General features: G+C 45.5%; 1 protein-coding gene across 1 annotated transcript in view; it reads right to left on the reverse strand.

The window, feature by feature from the left end:
* FCHSD2 (FCH and double SH3 domains 2) overlaps positions 1 to 22,765 on the reverse strand; it is a 382,474-nt gene that overhangs the window by 57,587 nt on the left and 302,122 nt on the right. The window contains exon 11 of the mRNA XM_040339308.1: positions 17,521 to 17,616. Coding sequence (XP_040195242.1) covers positions 17,521 to 17,616 — 96 coding nt within the window. The remainder of the gene's footprint in view (positions 1 to 17,520; positions 17,617 to 22,765) is intronic.

Here is a 22,765-nt window from a genome sequence, read left to right on the forward strand (position 1 = left end):
CAGTCTTCTAAATGTATTGTTAGAATTAATTTTTAGGGTGAACTTCCACTTTAAAAACGCCTGTCCATGTTTTTTTTGAGCTGGAGCTCAAAAACTCTGTGGTAGCGTTTTTTAGTGTTTTTGCGCATTTTTTTGCGTTTTTTAGCATTTTTGAGTGTTTTTTTTTGCAGCTTAAAAACGGCTCAGCCATCTACAGCTCAAAAACTTCATGGGGCCATAGACTAACATGGAGAGCCGTTTTTAAGCTGCCAAAAAAAGCTCAGAAAAGTGGCTGTAAAAACGTCCAAAAACGTCCATGGAAATTAAGCCTTAGTCGTGCATTCTACATATCTGGTCTTTATGGAAGAGTGGCAAGAAGAAAGCCATAAGAAGTCCTGTTTGCAGTTTTCAGAAAGCCATGTGGGGGACACAGCAAACATGTGGAAGAAGGTGCTCTGGTCAGATGAGATCAAAATGTAACTTTTTGGTCTAAAAGCAAAACGTTATGTGTGGTGGAAAACGAACACTGCACCTCACCCCGAACACACCATCCCCACTGTGAACCATGGTGGTGGCAGCATCATGTTGAGGGGATGCTTTTCTTCAGCGGGGACAGGAAAGCTGGTCAGAGTTGATGGGAAGATGGATGGAGCCAAATACAGGGCAATCTTAGATGAAAATCTGTTAGATTCTGCAAAAAACTTGAGACTGGGGAGGAGGTTCACCTTCCAGCAGGACAAGGACCCTAAACACACAGCCAGAGCTACAATGGAATGGTTTAAATCAAAGTATTTTCATGTGTTAGAATGGCCCAGTCAAAGTCCAGACCTAAATCCAATTGAGAATCTGTGGCAAGACTTGAAAATTGCTGTTCACAGACGCTCTCCATCCAATCTGACAGAACTTGAGATATTTTGCAAAGAGGAATGGGAAAAAATGTTCCTCTCTAGCTGGTAGAGACATCCCCAAAAAGACTTGCAGCTGTGATGACTCCGGGGGGCTGAATACAAATGTATGCCACACTTTTCACATATTTATTCATAAAAAAAAATTGAAATCCATAATTTTTTTTTCCCCTTCCACTTCACAATTATGTGCCACTCTGTGTTGGTCCATCACATACAAACAATCCCAATAAAATACATTTATGTTTTTTGGTTGTAACATGACAAAATGTGGAACATTTCAAGGGGTATGAATACTTTTTCAAGGCACTGTATATTGACCACCAGCGTGGAGAATGATCTCTTCCTCACCGCAGAACATGCTCTGCAGTTTTGGCAATGGAGACCCTGCTGCTTGCCAGGAGAAGACGGCTGATTTAATGGCTCTCTGTTGTAGCCGGTGAACAGCGATGGAAAGTGAAGCCGTTTTATAGCAATCTGCATCATGTGTGAAATAAATGCAGACTACTTTCACTTCCAGGACCACCAATGGTGACTAATGCTGCAAATTCCCCATCCACACTGCAGATCAGAATTATTATTATTACAGCCTTTTATAAGATACCCTCTATTAGTGGAGAAATTGAAGTATGAATTTATGATAACCCAGCTCAGGTCAGCCATCTGCATCCCAACACATTTCAGCAGTGGGTGCTCTTACACTGTCAGACCAATTTGAAATTTCAGCATGTGTTTATCAGATAATGGTAATTTAAACTGTCACAGTTATTTTTTATTTATTTTTTCTCACTTAAAAAGTACAGACAAATATCTTTCGATTTGCTTGAAATCCAATTTGTTCCCAGCTCTAAAATCACAACCAGACTTGCCAGCCATGCCTGCTGGACTATAGAACTTCGCCCCGCATGTGCAGATCTATTTCACAGCAAAGCAATGCTGCTGCTTTGACTCTCAAGAGCATGTCCACATGCTTAGGAGATGTAGTTCTGGGGGGAGTATCTACATCATCACAGGGAGCAATAAAGTTGTTTCTTGCTACAGGATATGGAAAAATAAAAATTGAATGCTGGCACAGGTCTTAGAGCAGGTCAGGGCCGATCCGCCCTATAGGCTTACTATGCAAGCCGCTTAGGGCCCCGCAAAGGTGCGGAGGGCCCCCCAAATTACTAGAGGCCCCGCCTGGTGAGAAGTCAATTTCAGCCCCTCACCCTGCTTCTCAACTCGCTGGCTGCATGGGAGAAGAAGTCAGCACCCCCAGCTCCTCACTTTAATGTAAGATGTCATTTTCGCCAGCCCCCCTCCCCCCAACTTTAACCACTTGCTTACTGGGCACATAAACCCCCTTGTTGCTATAATAAATATCCCAATTTTTAAAAAAAAAAAATTAATTTTGCGCAAAAGTTATAGCGCCTACAAAATGGGGGATAGATTTATGATTTTTTTTTTTTTTTTACTTGTAATGGCGGCGATTTGCAATTTTTTTGTCAGGGCTGCGATATTGCGGCGGACAAATCGGACACTTTTGACACAATTTTGGGACCATTCACATTAATACAGCGATCAGTGCTATAAAAATGCACTAATTACTGTATAAATGTGACTGGCAGTGAAGGGGTTAACACTAGGGGGTGAGGAAGGGGTTAAATGTATTCCCTCATTGTGTTCTTACTGTGTGGGGGGAGGGGACTGACTGGGGGAGGTGACCGATGCTGTGTCCCTATCTAAAGGTACACAGCATCGGTCTCCTCTCTCCCTGACAGGACGTGGAGCTCTGTGTTTACACACAGAGCTCCACACGTCCTGCTGTGTCACCGACGATCGCGAGTGTCTGGCGGACATCGCGGCCGCCAGGCACTCGCATCGGCTCCCGAGCGATGCGCCGGGCACGTTGTTTCCCCGCTGCGCGCCCCCAGCGGTGCGCACAGGGAACAACAACAGGACGTCTAAAGACGTCCAGTCGACACTTGAGAGCCACGCTGTGGACGTCTTTCGACCATAGCGCGGATCTCAAGTGGTTAATGTAACATGTAATTTTGCTTAGGGCCCCAGGGAGGTCAGGATCGGCACTGGAGCAGGTACAGCCCGCCGGGCACATCTGGCCCGTAGCTAGAGTCAGTGGCATATCCTCAATGTGTACTGATTGAGGCAGAAACTGTCCTTGATCTCCAGCTTACAGTGGTAAGGCTGACTGATGAAAGGAAGAACAGAATTTAATGGGAACCCCGATGTAAGGAAGGGGGGGGGGGAGACTCTGAGAGGCACCCTGATGTAAAGGGGGGATTCTGATGTAAGAGGGGACTCTGGTGTAAAGGGAGGACTCTCTTGTGCACCCTAATGTAAAGAGGGGACTCTAAAGCCCTGTACACACGGCCGGTTTTCCTGACATGCCAAAACCCAACGTTTTTCCCGACGTGATTCCTCTCAAGCCTGCCTTGCCTACACACGTTCAGTAAAAAAAAAAACGCTCGACCAAAGCACGGTGGCGTACAACACGCACAACGGCACTATAAAGGGGACGTTCCATTCAAATGGCGCCACCCTTTGAGCTGCTTTTGCCGATTCTCGTGCTAGTAAAAGTTTGGTGAGAGACGGTTCATGCTTTTCAGTCCGTTACAGAGTGACAAATGTGCTATCTCCATTACCAACGCTAGTTTTACCAGAATGAGCGCTCCCGTCTCATACTTGATTCTGAGCATCCGTGTTTTTTCCCCCTCTGGAAAGCATACACAAGCGGTTCTCGCGACGAGAAAAAGACTGACGGGAAACACAACGGGAAAAAATAGAGCAGGTTCGAATTTTTTTGCGGGCAGTTTTCTCATCGGGAAATCTGCTATGGAGCATACACACGACCAGTTTTCCCGACCAATCTAAAAAATGGCAGTTTTCTCGTTGGGAAAACCGGTCGTGTGTACGAGGCATGATAGGTGGAGACCCTGGTGTAAGAGGGGACTCTCCTGGGCACCCTCATGTAAAGGGGGGGGGGGGGGCTCTCATAGGCACCCTGGTGTAAAGGGAGGACTCTCATGGGCCCCCTAATGTAAAGTGGGCACTCTAATGCAAAATAGGGCTCTGATCTAAGGTGGGACTCTCAGAAAATTGGGGGGAAAGAGGGGGAGGGGAAATTTATGCGTCCTCACATGTAGTGCGCATGTGGATGCATAGTAGTATAAAGTGTGCCTCGTCCTAAATGAATGAATGAATAAGGTGGGACTCTGATGGGTGGGGACCCTGGTGTAAAAGGGGACTCTCATGGGTACCTGGGTGTAAAGGGAGGACTCTTGTGGGCACCCTGGTGTAAAGGGTATTGCACAGAGTGGCCCTGATTCTCCTCTTCTGGGGTGCCACTGCCGGCGCTCCTGGCTTCTCCCTTTCTGTGTCTGAGTACCTACGAGTGTGTTCCCAAGCCGGGAGGTGTGTATCCATAGACACCCACAGGTTGGCTTGGCTCTGCCCCCTGACAACATTTGATTGACAGCAGCAGGAGCTCACACTTCTGCCTGTGTGTTCTGTGAGAAGAACAACCTGGACAGCTGCAGACAGCGGACTACCTAAAGGGGCTCAATTGCCATTTTTGCAGCAGAAATTGTTTTCCATATAAAATTTGCTGACCTTACAAAAGGAATTTCCCTTTTACTTATCTATCAGATAACAGGCTCTATTCCCAGCAGGGGGGGCAGCCTATAGACCCCCCCCCCCACTGGACACAAATTCCAGTATGTGGATAAACAGGAAAAGTCCAGTGTCAGGCGGAGGTTTGAGCTGATGCTTTCCTTTCTCAGTAAAATCTGCTGTGCCAGCACTCTGACACAATGCCGCTTATCAGCGGGCACAGAGAGGTCGATTTCCACACGTAGGCCAAGTCAGGGACCGCTTATGGAAATCATGCAGAGTATATGAAACCATAGATCACTTCCACCTCGTACAACAAAGTGCCATGTACCAGGCAGAGCTCTGATCTTCATATAAAATATATTGTCAAAAGTATTGGGACGCCTGCCCTTACACACACATGAACTTTAATAGCAATACTTTTGACAATATAGTGTATATGTAGTAAGGATAGATTTACACAGTTGAGATGTGTTAAGAGAAATGCATTACAGTAATGTTTGTTATATTAGGGCAACCCATTAATTTTAATGGGCAGTGAAACCCACAGAAAATGTTTTAACTCAATTTTTGCCAACAAATGTGCTGCAATCACGTCCATTGCACCATTTGCAGGGTTTTTACAGCGCTTCCCATCTGCCTGATGTGTAGGGGGGTTGCCGTCTGTCGATCACTACAAGTCGGATAAAAACAGGCCGTAATGAGGAGTCACATCACTTCCTTAATGCCCGTTTTGCCAACAAATGTGCCGCAAATACGTACATTGCACACGGTTGCGGGGTGTTCGAGGTACTTCTCCCTTTGCTTGTGTGCAGCGTTTAGTGGGCTTGCTGATCAGTGATCGTTACAAGATGGGTAAACTTTGGGGTGAGCACAAAGCATCGTGCCCACAGCATGTAAACACCCCCATCCGCTGCCCAATGCAGCTTAAGAAGGGCGGTTGGCAGGCGGCAAAGACACGACTCAACTGAGCGTTTTTGACCCCCCCCCCCAAACTGCATGTATAAATGAAGCCCAATTGATTTGTGTAGTCTGTGGGCATACGATGAGTCCCTGATGGTGTCCATGGTCATCAGTGAGGGTCACCCTGATTACACCCTATAATATTTTCAAAAAGGAGATGGCAAATGGGACCCACCAATATCCCCAAAATACAGCGTGGTAAGTGAAGGGTTAATCCCAGCATCCCACCGTTGCGTCTCACATTCCTCGTTTGCCTGTCGCTGGATGAAAAAAAGGCCAATAAATGACATATTAACCGTTCCCCTTCTCCACACCCCATCCTCAACATTTCCCCGACCCTTAGGCTGCATTCACACCTGAGCGTTTTGTCGCCTGAAGCGCGACGCTCAAAAACGCTAGAGGGGAAGAAATACATTATTCCCTATGGAGATGGTTCACATCTCCACGCCAATACGCCTGACGCCGAACGACTGAATCTCAAACAAGTTCCGGACACTTTTTTGTCGCGTGTATCGGGCGGTTTGGTCGTTTTTGAGCGTTTCCATTTCCCATAGAAAGTAATGGAAACGCTCGATTCAAGCGACTAGCGCGACAACGAGCGTTTGCTACGGGCGTTTCGTCGCTTTAATCAATAGAACTTTTCACCCAGGCAGAAGATTAAAAAAAATCTACCAACATAGCAACAAGTGATGAAAAGATGATCCTTTTTCCTATTGGCTAAAATAAAAAACTTCGTAGTACAAAAACGTCGGACGAATCTGTATGCAAATGCGCAAATAAGCATGAATACGCGTGACAAAACGCCGGAAAAAACGACCGAACGCTCAGGTGTGAATGCAGCCTAATAGTCTTAAAGCGGTGGTTCCCCCTAAAACAAATTTCTAACAATACATTCGTAAGACCCGTTACACTGCGGGTAGGCTGGCTTTTGTTTTGTTTTTTTAGTACATACCTCGATCTCGGCGTTTCGTCCCTTGGCGGTGGGCGTTCCTAGTTGATTGACGTTCCTCCGACGGGCGCATACTGCGCGTCACGACTTTCCGACAGAAGCCGAACGTCATTGCGCAGGCGCCGTACGTTCGGCTTCTTTCGGAAAGTCGTGACGTCACGTATGTGCCCGTCGGAGGAACGTCAATCAACTAGGAACGCCCACCGCCAAGGGACAGAACGCCGAGATCGAGGTATGTACTAAAAAAAACAAAACAAAAGCCAGCCTACCCGCAGTGTAACGGGTCTTACGAATGTATTGTTAGAAATTTGTTTTAGGGGGAACCACCCCTTTAAGCTTGCTTAGTGCAGCAACAAGCTCACCTGGATCATTGCTCACAGATCACCATAAATATTTAAAAAGCTTTCACAAGCCTAAGCCGGACAAAGAATTATTTCTATTTTACGGATTCTGGAAGGTGCCATTATAGGAGATGTTAGGAGCCCATTTGTAGAAAAGGAGGCAGATCAGACGATTACCCCCGAGGAGGGCAGAAATGTTAATTACCGCCTCTGCCAGAACAGTCCGACACTTCAAAAAGCTGAGATCAGACTTGTCACAGCTCTTCCACTACAAGTGACGCTCTTCGCCGAGCTGCAGAAAAGGTTATCCCGCTTTCCCCAGAAACTTGTGATTGGACGGCGGGGCGGGCAGATAATGAATCCGTAAAATATAAATAATTATTGGTCTGGCTTAGGCTTGTGAAAGCTTTTTAAATATTCATTGTGATCTGTAAACAAAGATCTAGTCAAGCTTGTTGTTGCACTGAGCAAGCTACTACTATAAAGGCCATTCCACAGGGGGATCTTCAGGAAGGAGAGTGGGGAAGGGGAACGGTTAATATGTCATTTATTGGCCTATTTCTTTTTTTTTTTAATGAACACAACGAGTGATCGGTACCTGTCACTCACTGTGTTCATTCATAACTGAAGCCTAGTAAGCTGCGTTTACTATGCTTTAGTTTATGAACAAACAGGAAGGTTGTGCGGAGCCCTTTGTATTCTTTGTATGCAGCTAAGGCAGCAGAAAGGAACTGGGGAACGTGTTTCCTTAGTCCCTTTCTCTGCCTCAAAAGTGGGAATTTAGGGGTACCCCTGATATTTCATTAAAGTCCCCCACCCCCCCAAAAAGCATGAAAACATTTAAAATAAAAAAAAGTACAATTTGCAACAAATATATATATATATGTTACAATAAAATTAAGAGTTCATTCACACAGGTTCTCTGTGTTTGTATGAATATATAAAGAATTATGACTTTCTCCTTTTGTCCTGTTCTGCGTCTGTGACTGAAGTAGCAATGCCAGTCAACGAGAGGCCACATATTTCACAACAGGTATAACATGCAGAGCAGATATGACCGCTTGCCTGAAGTTAAACCTCAGCAGTGGAATTTTGTAACATGATGACAGTTGCTTGTAAAATAGCAGCCGTCTCTAACAGTCTGATGTAACACAAAATCACTTTGTTATCTGACATTACCTGACGGTCTATGGCGGGTTTTCTCAGTCTTTAATTACCCTGGAGGGACCCCTTTATATAGTTTTCAGATCTCGGGGAACCCCTGCTGAAATGATCAGACCTACAGTTCATGATACAATAGTGTGATCAGTAGGCTGTAGTGATTTTTAATTAAATAAAAGAATAGTTGTAGTGACCTATTGTATTGTTGGTCAGTGTAGAAGTGACTCTTAGGTTGGTGGTCAATATAGAAAACTACTTCTTTAATTGGTGGTCAGTGTAGATGTGAACCCTTACATTTGTGGTCAGCGTAGAAAATTACCCCTTACAATGGTGTTCAGTGTAAGTGACCCCTTATATTGGTGGTCAGTGTAGAAGTCACTCCTTACATTGGTGGTCAGTGTAGATGTGACCCCTTACACTGATGGCCAGTATGGATGGAACCCCTTACATGGGCGGTCAGTGTAGAAGTGACCCCTTACATTGTTGGTCAGTGTAGAAGTGACCCCTTACATTGTTGGTCAGTGTAGAAGTGACCCCTTACATTGTTGGTCAGTGTAGAAGTGACCCCTTACATTGATGGCCAGTATGGATGGGACCCCTTACATGGGTGGTCAGTGTAGCTGTAACCCCTTACATTGTTGGTCAGTGTAGAAGTGACCCCTTACATTGATGGCCAGTATGGATGGGACCCCTTACATGGGCGGTCAGTGTAGAAGTGACCCCTTACATTGTTGGTCAGTGTAGTAGTGACCCATTCATTGAGGGCCAGTATGGATGGGCCCCCTTACATGGGCAGTCAGTGTAGCTGTAACCCCTTACATTGATGGCCAGTATGGATTCGACCCCTTAAAGCGGGAGTTCACCCATAAGATTTTGATTGACAGTCTTCCGACGGTTGTATCCATCGCGTCACGAGTAGCCGAAAGAAGCCGAACGTCGGTGCGGCTCTATACTGCGCCTGCGCACCGACGTTCGGCTACTTTCGGAAAATCGTGACGCGATGGATGCGACCGTCGGAAGACTGTCAATCAAAATAGGAACGCCCAGTCCCGCAGCCCATACCCGGAAGCGGCAGAGAAGATCGCTCTCTACAACGGTAAGTACAGCTTCGATTTTAAAACAACTAGCCGATTCCCCTAGACAAAATGAGCATCAATCTAAGGGTAAATTTTTTTATTTCCGGGTGAACCTCCACTTTAAATTGGCAATCAGTGTAGCTGTAGCCCCTTACATTCGTGGTCAGTGTAAATGTGACCCCTTACATTGGAGGCCAGTATGGATGTGACCCCTTACATTGGCGGTCAGTGTAGATGTGACCCCTTTATATTGGCGGCCAGTGTAGAACTCACTTCTTACATTGGTGGTCTTTGTAGGCTGGAGAAAAAATCTGCCACTGCTCTTCTCACGGAACCCCAAGTTTCCACAGAACTCTAGATGAGAAGTGCCAGGCTATGGGTTGCTTGAGTCTTTCTTTGTAGAACAGTGGTCTCCAAACTCCAGCCTGGGGGCCAGATGCGGGCGGCCCTTTGCTTGCTTTTATCAAGCCTTTGTGGCACCATTTCATGGTGCCCCAAACAACAATGTCCCCCTACTGACACCAATACAGGGGCACAATTCCTCCCAATGACAGCAACAATGGGGCCCTACGACACCAATGATGGGGCACAATTTATGCCAATGACACCAATGATGGGTCACGATTCCTCCCACCGATATCAATGATGAGGAACAATTCCTCCCACTACAATCAGGACCTTTTCTACTCCCAATGTCCACAGCCCGGCCCCCCCTAAAGTCTGAAGGACAGTAAATTTGTTTAGAAATTTTGGAGACCCCTGTTCTAGAAAATGACAACCTTTCCTATTGTATAGCAGTCCACTCTCTTCTTCTGTAACATGCACAGGCCAAAGCAGGTTTTAGGTAATGGATGGGATGACAAAGTCACCCGAGTGACTGCGGGGTGTTGGTCACAAGCACAGGTGAGATGGAGGATGGGAGGATGTAGGGATTACAGCTGCACGGGTCATTAGAACACAGCAGTGACCAATCACAATCATGTAACAGATGGAGGTAAAACACAAGCAGAGATGGCTGTACCTTTGCCAAGAGCATTCTCATAGCACTGACAGGAGAGGGCTCGATATCCACCAGCGGGACAGCGCTAAAGCTCTGTGCCAAGACAGCGGGCAGAGGACAGAAACACAGACAGCACACAGGTTAGAAGACACACGGACTGCGGCAGGTCTCAGATGGGTTAATGCATGCTATTAACCAATCACATTAAAGATCATTGGACACAGGAGAAGGCCAGCTTGCCAACTGGGAAAAAAGAAGGTTACAACATACAAAGAGAATCAAATCTGAAGGTCATAGCTTTTATTTATGGAGACCATAAAAAGCTAATTTAGGTCCTGTGTATTTTTCACACAAATAGAAATCTCTATTATGCAGAGAAAATTGGTCCAAATTCATATCCTGGCCTGCATAGTATATATTAACCACTTAAGGACCTTGGCTGTTTTTCAGACTCAGTGTTTACAAGACTAAAACAGTTTTATTTGCTAGAAAATTACTTAAAACCCCCAAACATTATATATATTTTTTTCTAACACCCTAGAGAATAAAATGGCGGTCATTGCAATAATTTTTGTCACACCATATTTGCGCAGAGGTCTTAGAAGCGCACTTTTTTTAATGAAAAAATAAGACAACAGTAGAGTTAGCCCAATTTTTTGATATATTGTGAAAGATAATGTTACGCCGAGTAAAATGATACCCGACATGTCACGCTTCAAAATTGCGCCCGCTTGTGGAATGGCGTCAAAATTTTACCCTTAAAAATCTCCATAGGCGACGTTTAAAAAATTCTATAGGTTGCATCTTTTGAGCTACAGAGGAGGTCTAGGGCTAGAATTATTGATCGCGGTGATACCTCACATGTGTGGTTTGAACACCGTTTTCATATGCGGGAGCTACTCACGTATGCGTTCGCTCCTGTGCGCAAGCTCGTCGGGACGGGGCGCTTTAAAAAAAAATGTGTTTTCTTATTTATTTTTATTTATTTTATTAATTGTTACACTGAAAAAAAAAACCAAAAAAAAAAAAATGGATCACTTTTATTCCTATTACAAGGAATGTAAACATCCCTTGTAATAGAAAAAAGCATGACAGGTCCTCTTAAATATGAGATCTGGGGTCAAAAAGTAAATAAAACATTTTGTCATTTGAAAAAATTACAACAAGAAAATATTGCTTTAAGAAGCATGGGCGGAAGTGACGTTTTGATGTCACTTCTGCCCTGCTATGGGGACAGGTGGGGGCCATCTTTTATGTCTTCTCTTGGGTGAGTCGTTGTTGTGCTCTTGGCGTAATATTGGTAGGCTGCCACCCCTGGGAAGGTTCACCACTGTTCCACGTTTTCTCAATTTGTGGATAATGGCTCTCACCGTGATTCACTGGAGTCCCAAAGCCTTAGAAATGGCTTTGCAACCCTTTCCAGACTCATACATGTCAATTACTTAGTTTCTCATCTGCTCTTGAATTCTTTTAGATCTCAGCATGATGTGTGACTTTTTGAGATCTTTTAGAGTGCTTCACTTTGTCAGACAGCTTCTATACAAAAAGGAGAAGTACAGCCAAAGCTCGATTAGCTGTACTTCTGTGGAATACAGTCTGTTCTGCACTCCTGTGACCCGTTTTCAGCAGACTGAAGTCACATAGCCGGTCCAGGCTTCGGCAAGATCGTGGCCATATAGTGGGGATCTGCTCACATGCCTGGACCGGCACCCAGCTCAGCCTCTCAGCGAGCTGCTGAGAGCCTGATCTGGCTGCTCCTGCCCCCTCCACAGCTTAGCGCTCCAGAGAGCACATGAGGGCAGAGCAGAAAGCCTGTGACTTGAGTGTCACCAGCTCTCTGCTCACGGAGCTCTGAGAATTGAGTGATCGGAGGCGTTTCATCGCTCGCTTCTCAGTGTTCGACCTGGCGTGGGACAGATGCATCAGACCAATTCTGCACCCAGCTAGGCAAGTATAATTCTAGGAAAACCCAAATTCCCATACTTTTCTTTTAAGTTATTTCTTGATTCAACAGGTCTGGCAGTAATCAGGTCTGGGTGTGGCAAGTGAAATTTAGCTCAGCTTTCCAAAAAATGTGGTTAAATCACAATGATTTAGCAAGGTGGGGAGGAGAGGGTAATAACTTTTTCACATAGGGCCAGGCAGCTTTTTTCCCCATTAATAAATGAAATCATCATTTAAAATTTCATTTTGTATTTAACCGGGTTATTCATGTGTAATATTAATTTTCTTTGATGATCTGAATCATTTAAGTGTGAAAAATATGCAAAAAAAAAAAAAAAATCAGGAAGGGAGCAAATACTTTTTCACAGCACTGTATAATTAGCTAAAGTAGTTCTCATTCCTGTGGAGCAGCAGATTGGGAGAGGCAAAGCCACTAATTGGACAATAAAGGATCTATGCTTTGCTATGTGCTGTCAGTCTACCACTCATCAGGCTAGTGTGGATGGGTTTTGGGCTACAAAGGCAGTGTGCGTCTGGCATGTGTTTGGGAAGCCAATATCGTTCAGAATTCACTTAACCGCTTACTCACCGCCCTATAGACGATATACGTCTACAAGGCGGTCGCTTAACTCTGGGAGGACGCCCCATGGGGCGCGCACAAGGGAATGTCCGTGACCGCCGGGCATCACGGATCATGGTAAATCGCCGCTGATAGCGGCGGTTTACCACGTGATCGCTCCGTCCAATGACGGAGCGATCACTTGTAAAGAAACCGGCGTCATGTGATGACGCCGGTTCCTCCCTCCCCTCTCGGTACCGAACGGTACAGTGTGAGAGGAGAGGGGAGAGAGCGGATGCAGCACGAGTGCTGTGGGCTGGATCTGTGACAAATGTAGTCACAGATTCAGCCATCCATCCCTGCTCAGCCATCCCTGCCCCATACTAAGACTACTCTACTGTGCAATACTCTGCAATACCCCACACTACTCAGGAATACCCCACACTACTCTGCAATACCCCACACTACCCTGCAATACCCCACACTACCCTGCAATACCCCACACTACCCTGCAATACCCCACAATACTCTGCAATACCCCACACTACTCAGGAATACCCCACACTACTCTGCAATACCCCACACTACCCTGCAATACCCCACACTACCCTGCAATACCCCACACTACCCTGCAACGTTGAGTATGGGGATTTTTAAGTAGCGAAGTTTGGCGCCATTCCACGAGCATCTGCAATTTTGAAGGGTGACATGTTGGGTATGTATTTACTCGGCGTAACTTCATCTTTCACATTATGCAAAAGAATGAAGAAAAAATACTAAATTTGCTAAATTTTATAACAGAAACAAAGAAAAAATCTTTTTTTTTTTTTTACAGAATTTCCAGTCTTTTTTCTCTTATAGCGCAACAAATAAAAAACCCAACGGTGATTAAATACCACCAAAAGAAAGCTCTATTTGTGTGAAAAAAAGGACGAAAATTTCATTTGGGTACAGTGTTGTATGACTGAGTAATTGTCATTCAAATTGTGAGAGCACCGAAAGCTGAAAATTGGTCTGGTTATTAAAGCGGGAGTTCACCCATTTAAAAAAAAAAAAAAAATCTCCCCTTAGCTTCCTGCTCGTTCGGTCTAGGGGAATCGGCTATTTATATTAAAATAGGTGCAGTACTTACCCGTTTTCGAGCTGTATCTTCTTCCGTCGCTTCCGGGTATGGGTCTTCGGGAGCGGGCGTTCCTTCTTGATTGACATTCTTCCGAAAGGCTTCCGACGGTCGCATCCATCGCGTCACTCGTAGCCGAAAGAAGCCGAACGTCGGTGCGGCTCTATACTGCGCCTGCGCACCGACGTTCGGCTTCTTTCGGAAAATCGTGACGCGATGGATGCGACCGTCGGAAGCCTCTCGGAAACCTGTCAATCAAGAAGGACCGCCCATTCCCGAAGCCCATACCCGGAAGCGACGGAGAGGATGCGTCTCGTAAACGGGTAAGTACTGCACATATTTTAAAATAAATTGCCGATTCCCCTAGTAATAACGAGCAGGAAGCGAAGGGGGAAAAGTGCCCTCTAAGGGTGAACCCCCGCTTTAAGTGGGTTTACGTGCCTGGTGGTCAAGTGGTTAAAGGGGTTCACTTGTAGTGTCCCTGCCCCCCCCCCCCGTTTTACTTACCTGAGCTCCGAATTTATGTGGGTGCGATCCCGCGTCGCTCTATCCATGACTTCTCGGCTCTTCATTGGATAGATTGATAGCAGTGCAGCCATTGGCTCCCACTGCTGTCAATCAGATCCAATGACGCGCCCGCTGGGGATGGGGCCGAGTCATGCACTCGGCATCTATGGACGCCGAGTGCATGACACAGGAGCACGCCCGCAAGGTAACCCCCTCAGGAGAGAGCCACCGTGGACCCCAGAAGAGGAGGATCGGGGCCACTCTGTGCAAAACGAACTGCACAGCGGAGTTAAGTATGATATGTTTTTATTTTAAAAAAAATCTAACTTTTAATATAACTTTAAGGCGTTTTTTTTTCCTAGATGCTATTAGCAATTTTTTTCTTCTCTTAGAAGTTAAATGGTGTTATCCTATGTGTTCATGTACACTACATTAGGCTATTAGTATTTTTTTCCAGCAGAAACGCTCTAAAATGCTACCAATAGCTTTTTTTACCTTTTACTGCAAAAATTCCAATAAAATGCTAATGCTCCAAATTGGGAGGTGAGGTTCTTTCAACTGGCCAAATATGCAGCAAGTTAACACTGCTTCAAATCCTGCCGATAAAGGCCGACAATATATTCATATCCATTTAAATTCATGATATTAAAGTGGTACTAAACCCAGTAATATAAAAATAGTTAATCTGCCAATACCCTCCCAACATTGCCCACAGCTTATAAATCTTATTTTTACATTAAAATACTGCCTCTATATACCTTTTTGACTGATCTGTATACCACGGTCAGTGATAAACTGCACAGTTTCTCCAGTGCATAGAGTTCAGGTAGGAGGAAATTTCTACTGCAGCCTGTATACATGCCCACATGTGCGATGTCCATATCATGTGACCTGGGCTAGTTCAACAAGGAAATATTCTCTACTCTACAGCATAAAAAAGACACAACTGAGCATGTGCAGGTCGGCTACCCTGCCTGTGTTAGCTGGCCTTCCCCAGACAGTGCAGGAAGGGGAGGATCTGTGCATACAGGATAAAACAGCCTTTTTATAACAAGTAGGGATGAGCTCCGGCGTGTTCGCACAGTCCACGTGCAGAGCCCGCCAGAAAGTCTGCACGGCGATGCACTAACCACAGGCAGGGAGACATTTCCCGATCTCTGCAGCCGCGCATCAGGAAAATGTCTCCCTGCCTGTGATTAGCGCCGTGCAGACTTCCTGGCGGGCTCTGCACATGGACTGTGCGAACACGCCGGAGCTCATCCCTAATAACAAGCATGCTTTACTGCATTTACAGACTGATTTTACGGCTGTGGGTTTAGTGACACTTTAATATAAAAGTAGAATAAAACACAATTATATATACTGTATTTATTGGCGTATAACACTCACTTTTTTACCCTGAAAATAGAGGGTAAACTGTACCTGCGTGTTATACGCAGGGGGCTGTGGAAAGTTTTTTTCCTGAAACTTCCCTCTTAAAGTTAGGGTGTGTGTTATACGCCTGTGCGTGTTATACGCCGATAAATACGGTATATATACAGTACAGACCAAAAGTTTGGACACACCTTCTCATTCAAAGAGTTTTTTTCTTTGTTTTCATGGCTATGAAAATTGTAGATTCACACTGAAGGCATCAAAACTATGAATTAACACATGTGGAATTATACATAACAAAAAAGTGTGAAACAACTGAAAATATATTTCATATTCTAGGTTCTTCAAAGTAGCCACCTTTTGCAGCAGACACATCTCTAGAACTGGTAAGAGGAGACTGTGTGAATCAGGCCTTCATGGTAGAATATCTGCTAGGAAACCACTGCTAAAGAAAGGCAACAAGCAGAAGAGACTTGTTTGGGATAAAGAACACAAGGAATGGACATTAGACCAGTGGAAATCTGTGCTTTGGTCTGATGAGTCCAAACTTGAGATCTTTGGTTCCAACCCCCGTGTCTTTGTGCGACGCAGAAAAGGTGAACGGATGGACTCTACATGCCTGGTTCCCACTGTGAAGCATGGAGGAGGAGGTGTGATGGTGTGGGGGTGCTTTGCTGGCGACACTGTTGGGGATTTAATCAAAATTGAAGGCATACTGAACCAGCATGGCTACCACAGCATCTTGCAGCGGCATTCTATTCCATCCGGTTTGCGTTTAGCTGGACCATCATTTATTTTTCAACAGGACAATGACCCCAAACACACCTCCAGGCTGTGTAAGGGCTATTTGACCAAGAAGGAGAGTGATGGGGTGCTGCGCCAGGTGACTACCTCTTGAAGCTCATCAAGAGAATGCCAAGAGTGTGCCAAGCAGTAATCAAAGCAAAAGGTGGCTACTTTGAAGAACCTAGAATATGAAATATATTTTCAGTTGTTTCACACTTTTTTGTTATGTATAATTCCACATGTGTTACTTCATAGTTTTGATGCCTTCAGTGTGAATCTACAATTTTCATAGTCATGAAAATAAAGAAAACTCTTTGAATGAGAAAGTGTGTCCAAACTTTTGGTCTGTACTGTATATATATTTTAAACAGTCAATGGCTTTGGTTTTGGCCAAGTGCCTCCTAAATTTTTGGTTTTGGCACCAAAATTTTCATTTCGGTGCATCACTAGTTCTGGTACAACAAAAGTCTGTTAACACCAGCCCTTAACATAACATTGATCTTGTTTTTGAGCTACAGAGCCCATTTACAGCCTGGTCTTGGACCAGGCTGTATTATTCAATTGTACTTTAGCCAAGACAGAGTAAAACCTGGACAAACAATGGCAGGACCAAACTTCTCTACAATCCTTTTTTGTAGCATACTGTTGGCACCAGTAAATGACAGGTGCTCTTTAAGCTGGCACAGACAATGACCAATTTATGGGCCGTACACACGACCGAACATGTCTGCTGAAACTGGTCCGCGGACCAGTTTCAGCAGACATGTTCGGTCGTGTGTAGCCCCGAGCGGACAGGATTCCAGCAAACATTTGCCCGCCGGGCCTTTTTCCAGCGGGCAAATATTTCTGAACTTGTTTTAAAACAGCCCGCTGAAATCCTGCCCGCTCGGACATGTTCGGTCGTCTGTACAGACCTACCATACATGTCCGAGCGCCCTCCATCCCTCGCATGCGTCGAATGACTTCGACGCATGCGCGGAAGCATTGAACGTCATCGTCGCGGCGACACGCCCCGCGTATTGTTTACGCGCGGATTTCTGTATGATGGTGAGTACAGCCACCATACAGAAATCCCCGGGCAGACATGTAACGGTGAAAACGGTCCGGCGGACCGGTTTCATCGTACATGTATGCTCGTCTGTACGCGGCCTTAGAAGATGACCTCACAGTTAAGGAATGGCTACATTGCATACAAATCCACCAGTAACAGGCGACTAAAGTCCATTAGACGATGAAAATATCCTCACCGTGTCGCTGTCGCATGGCTGGAACTGGAAGGGCTGAGCTTTGTGAAATACAGGATTCTCCTGAACAAACAGCTGGAGGTTGTATTCCCTCATCACCTGAAAGAAGAGATACAGAGATTAGCAATCGTGCAAAACACGGTGCAACCGGAGAGAAGCCCTGAAGCTTCTCAGACTGACGTGCACATCGACCCATAAACCTTAATGACTCAAATCACTCTGATGTGGCAAACTAGATTTAAAAAAAAAAAAGATGCATAAAGTGCAACCAGGCTTGTCGGAGGAAAATAAATCACGAACAGGTATTTTACCATGACAACAAAAGTCGCTTGTGTAGGAGCAAGCATGCGCGGTGAAATAAAAAAATTGAGGGTGACTTAAAGGACCTAGTCTAAAGCTGAAAACTTGGTAGCAAAACTGAGATCAGTGGTGTAAAAAATACTGAGCAGTCATAAGAACTAGAAAACAAAAAAACACATCGTTATGATGATAAAGGGTGATTAGATCTGTACAAGTATGGGCAATATGCTCCTAGAGGGGCCCATACATTTACATTAGGTTACCGAGTTTGAAGGCTTACTTGAATCGCTTAGGAAAGTTTAAGTTGAGCTCAACGCTTTTAGTTTTTGGATAGCATGGGTGAGGTTGGACCCCCGGTCTGGTTTTTCCTACTGTCTGTGTCCCCGCTAAAGGAGATTCACCTTCTCTAACTGTCATGGTGATCATTTTACTAATTCATGAGCCAGTCTGATGTGGGCAAAGGGGACTTGGATGAACATAGATGATATAGAGAGGCACTCTGAGGGGGGAAACTAAAGTAAAGGATACTCTTAAATTGACACCTAATAATATGGGGGCACGGGTTCTTTTTATATATCCTAATCTAATGACAGTTGATGTAAGTGGGCACTCTTATAGGGATAGCAGATTTAAGGGGACATTCTTAAGAGGGCACTCTGATGGGGACAACTGATGCAAGGGGGCACTCTGATGGGGACAGCTGATGCAAGGGGGCACTCTGATGGGGACAGCTGATCCAAGAGGGCACTCTGATGGGGACAGCTGATCCAAGGGGGCACTCGGATGGGGACAACTGATCCAAGGGGGCACTCGGATGGGGACAACTGATCCAAGGGGGCACTCGGATGGGGACAACTGATCCAAGGGGGCACTCGGATGGGGACAACTGATCCAAGGGGGCACTCGGATGGGGACAACTGATCCAAGGGGGCACTCGGATGGGGACAACTGATCCAAGGGGGCACTCGGATGGGGACAACTGATCCAAGGGGGCACTCGGATGGGGACAACTGATCCAAGGGGGCACTCGGATGGGGACAACTGATCCAAGGGGGCACTCGGATGGGGACAACTGATCCAAGGGGGCACTCGGATGGGGACAACTGATCCAAGGGGGCACTCGGATGGGGACAACTGATCCAAGGGGGCACTCGGATGGGGACAACTGATCCAAGGGGGCACTCTGAGGAGGGAAGTCAACGTAATGGGGCACTCTCATGGTGATAGCTGAGTTAGGGGGCACGCTGAGGAGGGCAACTGATGTAAGGTGGGCTCAGAAAGGGACATCTTATATATGGGGGCATGGGCTCTTTTTACTCATCCTAATCTAATGACAGTTGATGTAAGGGGGACTGTGATGGGGACAGTTGATGTAAAGGGGCACTCTGAGGAGGGCAGTTGATGTAAGGGGGCAGTTTGAGGAGGGCAGCTGATGTAAGGGGGGACTCAGAAAGGGACACCTTATATATGGGGGCATGGTTTCTTTTTATTCGTCAAAAATATAATGACAGTTGATGTAAGGGGGCTCTCTGATGGATGCAGTTGATGTAAGGGGGCACTCTGGTCCTGGTGTGAACCTAGTCTTATGGGTGTCACCAGAGCAAAAAAGTAATGAATAATCCTACTGGGACAAGTGTTCCTATGACAGCTCTCTAAAATGGGAATTTTATATATTAGGTTATATTTAGATCTAAACAGATCTGAAAATTGTGACAAAATGGATTTCAGATACCAAATAATTTATTTTACCCATTGACTGTCGCATGACAGCGACAACTGATGTAAGGGGGCACTCTGACGGGGACTAGGCTCATAGAATAAGATGCACAAAGATGTTGTGTGCAACAAATTACTGGAATCCTTCATTAGAAGCCAATCGCTGGATTCTGATTGGTTACTGCACATGGTTTCCGTTTGCATTCGTTTTCAGCTTCAGGCAAAGTCCTTTCACATAAAAAATAACATATCACAGGATGGGATTGGGGCTGATCTCCTGAGATTCTTACCGACGACGGAAACTTCAGCTGCATGAAAGCCTGGAATATCAAAGATATGATTGGGTATTTGTTTTCTTTTGTCACAGTATTTCACATTTTCCAGAAAATGAATGATGGAATATTGAAGAATATATATAAGAATATGCAGAAATTAACACATATACCAGTGGTTTTTGTTTTGTTTTATATACTACGTGATTCAGAGGCATCAACTGCAAAAGGGATTTTTTTCTTCGGCTTTGGGCGGGCTTTAAAGTTGCATTCACAACTGTCTGTTGCATGAATGTGCAGAAAATCACACGATTGTGAGCATGTTCACAAAGTGCCGTTTGTCTCGCTTGCGGTGACGTTAATTGTGGAGCCACCACAAGACACTTGGTGTTGGTGAAAATAGAATGTGCAGAGCTCAAAAAGATACTGTGATAGAAATTTCAACACTCTCTATGTATGTAGATAGAGATAGAGATATATAACTATATCTCTATCTACAAATACACTATATTACCAAAAGTATTGGGACACCTGCCGTACACACACATGAACTTTAACGGCACCCCAGCCTTAGTCCGTAGGGTTCAATATTGAGTTGGCCCACCCTTTGCGGCTATAACAGCTTCAACTCTTCTGGGAAGGCTGTCCACAAGGTTTAGGAGTGTGTCTATGGGAATGTTTGACCATTCTTCCAGAAGCGCATTTGTGAGGTCAGGCACTGATGTTGGACAAGAAGGCCTGACTCGCAGTCTCCACTCCATCTCACCCCAAAGGTGTTCTATCGGGTTGAGGTCAGGACAGACTTGGATGCCATTAAAGTTCATGTAAGTGCGTGTAAAGACAGGTGTTCCAATACTTTTTGTAATATAGTATATATAAAGTATATGTAGCTCTTTGTCTCATCTTCCTAGGTGCCCTGTAACGCTAGCTGTTATGTCGGACAGGGCACTCCTGCATCCCCCAGCACAACCACTGCACTACAGATTTCTTATGTAGACAACAAGGACATAGGGCCATATTCTCAAACAAGTTACGTAGGCGTATCAACAGATACGCCTACGTAAGTCCGTTTCCTATGTTTAAGTGTATTCTCAAACTGAGATACACTTAAACATGCCTAAGATACGACAGCCTGCGCCGTTGTATCTTAGGCTGCAATATTTACGCTGACCGCTAGGTGGCGGTCAGCGTAGAATATGCAAATGACTAGTCACGCCGATTCTCGAACGTACGCTTGCCCGCCGTAGTGTTTTAACGTCGTTTCCGTAAGCGATACGCGGCGTAAAGATAAAGATGCCCCCTAGGTGGCGTACTCAATGTTAAGTATGGCCGTCGATCCCGCGTCGAAATTTCAAAATTGAACGTCGTTTACGTAAGTCGTCCGTGAATGGCGCTGGACGCCATTTACGTTACAGTCAAAACAAATGACGTCCGTGAGACGTCATTTAGCGCAATGCAAGTCGGGTAATTTACCCGGCGGAGCATGCGCATTACGATCGGCGCGGGAGCGCGCCTAATTTAAATGATCCACGCCCCCTGCCTGGATCATTTGAATTAGGATGGCTTACACGGGTGGACTTTACGCGATGCCGCCGCAAGTTCACAGGTAAGTGGTTTGGGAATCCGGCACTTGCCACTTAAACTTGCGGCGGCGTAACGTAAAGTACATACGTTCCGCCGCCTGAAATGTTTGAGAATATGGCCCAGAGTCCTCAGCCTCCTGAAATACTCGCATCACGCATCCCAGGAGGCTTCGGGCCAATCTACAGCACATGCACTGCAGCGTTTAATTAGGTGTTGGCTGTATGACCCAGGAAGAGACAACAGCCTTCTGATGAGGCAAGAAGAGAAGTTGGGGGTATGGGACTGAATGTGCAATGGCAGTTTACAGTGTAACAGCGCTGGATTCTTCAGGCGCTGTTAATATATCAACTACCTTAAAAATCTCTCTTCATTTAGGCTGCATTCACATCTAGGCGTTTTCACGCCCGCCGCTATTACAGCCTGCAATATGCTGGAGGGGTGATTTTACATTGTCGGCTATGGAGATGGTTCACATCTCCACGCCGAACGCCGAAATGCCTGAAGCTCAAAACAAGTCCCGGACCCTTTTTTTCGGGCGGCTTCGGCGTTCGGGCATAGCCGACAATGTTAAAATCACCCCTCCAGCAAAAAACAAGGCTAAAAACGACGCGTTTTGTCGCCGCAAATCGCGGGACAAAACGCCTATTTTATGTCGCCGCAATACGCCGCATATCGCCTACGCAAAGGTGTGAATGCAGCCTTAGGGTCCGCTCACACTATGGCTTTGCAGTAATGTGCAGCAATGTTTGTCTGTATCCATGTAGGTAAGCGAGTCTAATGGGAGTGGATTTATAATTATCAATCAGCTGTGCACCTGCAGGGCTCTAATGAGGAAAGCAGCAGGGTCTGCATCCCTATGGCAGTGATTTCCTATTGGAAGTATCTCACCAAAAATGAAATTTTTGTTGCAGGGGATGCCTGAAATCTGACTTGTATCTTAGTGCAAGACTTCTGGAAAAATCAGTGAGCCAAATCACACAAGCAGGAAATTACATTTCTGGGGGGCGTTCTGTACACATTCCGTGTACAGAACACCTCCAGGTAGCCATATTGCATTGCTTTTTCAGAAAATTACAGAGCTGCAGATTGAAAAGGAATGGTAGTTTTAATAACATTCAATGACAATATGACTTGTCACAATTGTATACACTATATTATTTTTTCTTTGGTTGCTATCCCTTTCCCCCATGAAAGTGGAGTTACCCTTTAAGTTTCATGTCATGTATTGTAACTTTGGTTCTCAATGCTCTCAAGTGTTTTGGGGGGAGCCTGCAACTTCTTACAAACAGCAGGGCTCACAACATTCATGTGGCTCAGATCTTCGTGTTCCCAGAGCTAAACACCAATGAGGCAGAGGTGGCCTGGTACAACTCACC

Source organism: Rana temporaria, chromosome 2, assembly GCF_905171775.1.
Source record: "Rana temporaria chromosome 2, aRanTem1.1, whole genome shotgun sequence".
Taxonomy (NCBI): Eukaryota; Metazoa; Chordata; class Amphibia; order Anura; family Ranidae; genus Rana; species Rana temporaria.